Source organism: Nicotiana tomentosiformis, chromosome 1 (genome assembly GCF_000390325.3).
Source record: "Nicotiana tomentosiformis chromosome 1, ASM39032v3, whole genome shotgun sequence".
NCBI classification, from domain to species: Eukaryota; Viridiplantae; Streptophyta; class Magnoliopsida; order Solanales; family Solanaceae; genus Nicotiana; species Nicotiana tomentosiformis.
Window position 1 is genome coordinate 146,518,695 of NC_090812.1, and position 3,175 is coordinate 146,521,869.

At 43.9% G+C, this 3,175-nt stretch overlaps 1 protein-coding gene across 1 annotated transcript; it reads right to left on the reverse strand.

Annotated features, from left to right (window-relative positions):
- Window positions 1-426: 426 nt before the first annotated feature.
- On the reverse strand, window positions 427-2,888 carry LOC138891480 (uncharacterized). Its single transcript, XM_070174783.1, has 6 exons — window positions 2,623-2,888; window positions 2,371-2,489; window positions 2,183-2,275; window positions 1,814-2,101; window positions 608-801; window positions 427-468 (listed from the first exon to the last, which is right to left on the reverse strand). The coding sequence occupies exons 1-6, from the start codon at window positions 2,886-2,888 to the stop codon at window positions 427-429; spliced, it is 1,002 nt and encodes a 333-aa protein (XP_070030884.1).
- Between the last annotated feature and the right edge of the window lie 287 nt (window positions 2,889-3,175).

Consider the following 3,175-nt stretch of genomic DNA (forward strand, 5'->3'; position numbering starts at 1 on the left):
ATATGCCTCTGACATAATCCTATCTCGTAGCCCTGCTACATCTGGGATAGACAAACGACCCCTGTATCTGAGAACCCCAACTTCCTTGAGCTCTAACAACAGCATCTTCTACTACGGAACTCGCTCTCTCAACTCGACCAACTCTAGGTCCTCATACTACCTTTTCTTTGACTTTAGCTATGAGAGATGATTTTGCAGTGTTTTGGAGTACAACTCCACCATCGTCAGAATCTACTAACCGAAACCCCAAACAAGCCAATTGATGAATCTATCTAGCTAATTCTCTTTTCTTAGCCTCTACATGTGCTAATCTACCCATAGATCGGCGACTTAAGGCATCTGCTGCAACATTAGCTTTCCCTGGATGGTAGAGAATGTTACCGTCGTAATCTTTCAATAACTCTAGCCATTACCTTTGTCGCAAATTCAACTCCTTTTGCTTGAAGATATATTGCAGGCTTTTATGATCTGTAAATACATCAACATGAACACCATATAAATAATGATGCCATATCTTAAGTGCATGGACAACCGCAGCTAACTCGAGGTCGTGGGTCGGATAATTCCTCCCGTGCTTCCTCAACTGCCTTGAAGCATACGCAATTACCTTCCTATGTTGCATCAGTACACATCCTAACCCGACACCCGAGGCATCACAATCCACGGCATAACCATCTGGACCCTTTGGAAGTGTTAGAACTGGCGTTGAGGTCAACCTATTCTTAAGCTCTTGGAAACTTCGCTCGCAAACCTCTGTCCACTTAAACTTAGTTGCTTTCTGAGTCAGCTTCATCAATGGTGCTGAAAGAGAAGAAAAAACCTTTACGAACCTCTGGTAGTAGCCTGCGAAGCCTAGAAAGCTATGAACCTCTGTCGGAGTGGTAGGTCTAGGCCAGGATTTCACGACCTCAATCTTCTGATTGCCTACCTTTATACCTTCATCGGATACAATATTCCCCAAGAATGCTACAAACTTCAACTAGAACTCACATTTAGAAAACTTAGCATACAACTTACGATCACGAAAGGTTTGGAGTATCGCTCGCAGGTGGTCTCCATGCTCCTCCTCTGAACGTGAATAAACTAGAATATCATCAATAAATACTATCACGAACAGATCTAAAAATGGCCGGAATACGCTATTCATCAAGTCCATAAATACGGCGGGTGCATTTGTCAACCCGAAGGACATGACAAGGAACTCGAAGTGGCCATATCGGATCCTGAAGATTGTCTTAGGAATATCTTTCTCCCGAACTCTAACTTGGTGGTACCCCAACCTCAAATCTATCTTTGTAAACCATATAGCCCCCTGCAACTGATCAAATAAGTCATCGATCCTTAGAAGTGGATACTTAATCTTAATTTACCTTGTTCAGCTGTCTATAATCGATACACATCCTCAGAGAGCCGTCTTTCTTCCGCACAAAAAGTACCGGTGCACCCCAAGGTTAGGTACTGGGCTTGATGAAACCTTTCTCCAGCAAATCTTTTAACTACTCTTTCAACTCTTTCAATTCGGCAGGTGCCATTCTATATGGAGGGATGGATATTGGTTGAGTTTCCGGAAGCAAATCGATGCTAAAATCAATCTCTCGCTCTAAAGGAATACCTGGAAGCTCATTTGGAAGAACATATGTGTACTCTATAACTACTAGAATAGACTGAAGTGTAGGTATCTCAACATCTGCATCTCTAACTTGCACAATATGACAAATGCACCCTTTTGCGATCATTTTCCTCACCTTCAGATAGGAAATAAACCTACCTATGGGTGTCGCTATATTACCTACCTATTCAAGGACTTGCTCACCTAGAAAATGAAATTTGGTTGCCTTTGCTCGGCAATCAACTGTGGCATAGCAAGCTGCCAACCAGTCCATGCCCATGATAGCATCAAAATCTATCATCTCTAGCTCAACTAGGTCGGCTGAGGTCTGACGACTACAAACTGTCACCGTACAACCTTGGTAAACCCGTCTAGTAATAATTGATTCTCTGATCAGTGTAGATATTGCAAAAGGATCAGTCAGTATTTCAGGCACTATACCAAACCTTCTCGCGACAAACGGGGTAATATACGATAAAGTAGATCCTGGGTCTATCAAGGCATAAACATCATGACAACAAATGGTCAATATACTTATCACAACATCTGGGGAAGACTCATGGTCCTATCGACCTGCTAAAGCATAGATATAGTTCTGATTACCGCCTGAACTGGAACCTCTACCTCTGCCTCGACCTCTACCAGCCGAAGACTGAGACTCACCCCCTGAAGGATGCACGGACATAGATGATCCTGTTACTGAACTCGTTGGTTGTGCCATACCCCCAGAATCTCTATTTGGGAAATCTCGCATCATATACCCCAGACACCCACATGTATAACAAATGTCGGAACCTGCTCGGCATTGGCCCAAGTGTCATCTACCACAGATGTCACACCATGGCATAAATGACCATGTTTTTCCTGAACCTCATTGTATCTGCAAACCCGACACGTATGAGCTCTCACCTGGTCCTGACTGAGTATAACAATCATACATGTAACCCTGAAACTGAGGCGGTGGTGGCCTAGGTGGCCGTCTGAAGTACTGGGGCCCATAACTACCCTAAGACCTGACAAATCTCATCCTCTTACGATGACCTTGTTCACTAATCTTTTTACCCTGCTGCTGACGTCTTCCCTTTTCTATATTCTGGGTGAATGCCTGAATCCGGGAGATATCCATAATATCCTTCAATGCAGTGGTGGAACATGCCTCAGTCAACTCTGGGGCCAACCCAGCTATAAACCTGTGGATCATGTCCCACATAGTAGCAACTATATATGGATCATATCTGGCCAATGAGTCAAAACTAGTACTATACTCTAGAACACTCATATTGCCCTGCTTGAGGGCTAGAAACTAATCGACTCAAGCCTATCGAATCTCCCGCGGTAATTACTGGTCAAGGAAGGCATCTGAAAAATTCTCCCAAATATCTGGAGGTGCATCACATCTCCTGGACCTCTCCCATCCCTCATACCAAAGGACGACTATATCTCGGAGTCAAAAATCTGCCAGCTCAACTGCCTCTTTCTTAGTGGCATGCATAACCCGAAAGATCCTGTGAAGCTGATCTATGAAATTCTGCGGGTCCTCCCTCTGATATGTCCCCGTGAACTCTA

Coding starts and splice junctions, on each gene's coding strand:
- LOC138891480 (XM_070174783.1), bottom strand. CDS start 2,888: ATGAGTGTTCTAGAGTATAGTACTAGTTTTGACTCATTGGCCAGATAT. Junction 2,102..2,182: donor CTATATCTATGCTTTAGCAG/GTCGATAGGACC, acceptor ATGCCTTGATAG/ACCCAGGATCTACTTTATCG. Junction 469..607: donor TACTGATGCAACATAGGAAG/GTAATTGCGTAT, acceptor ATGTATTTACAG/ATCATAAAAGCCTGCAATAT.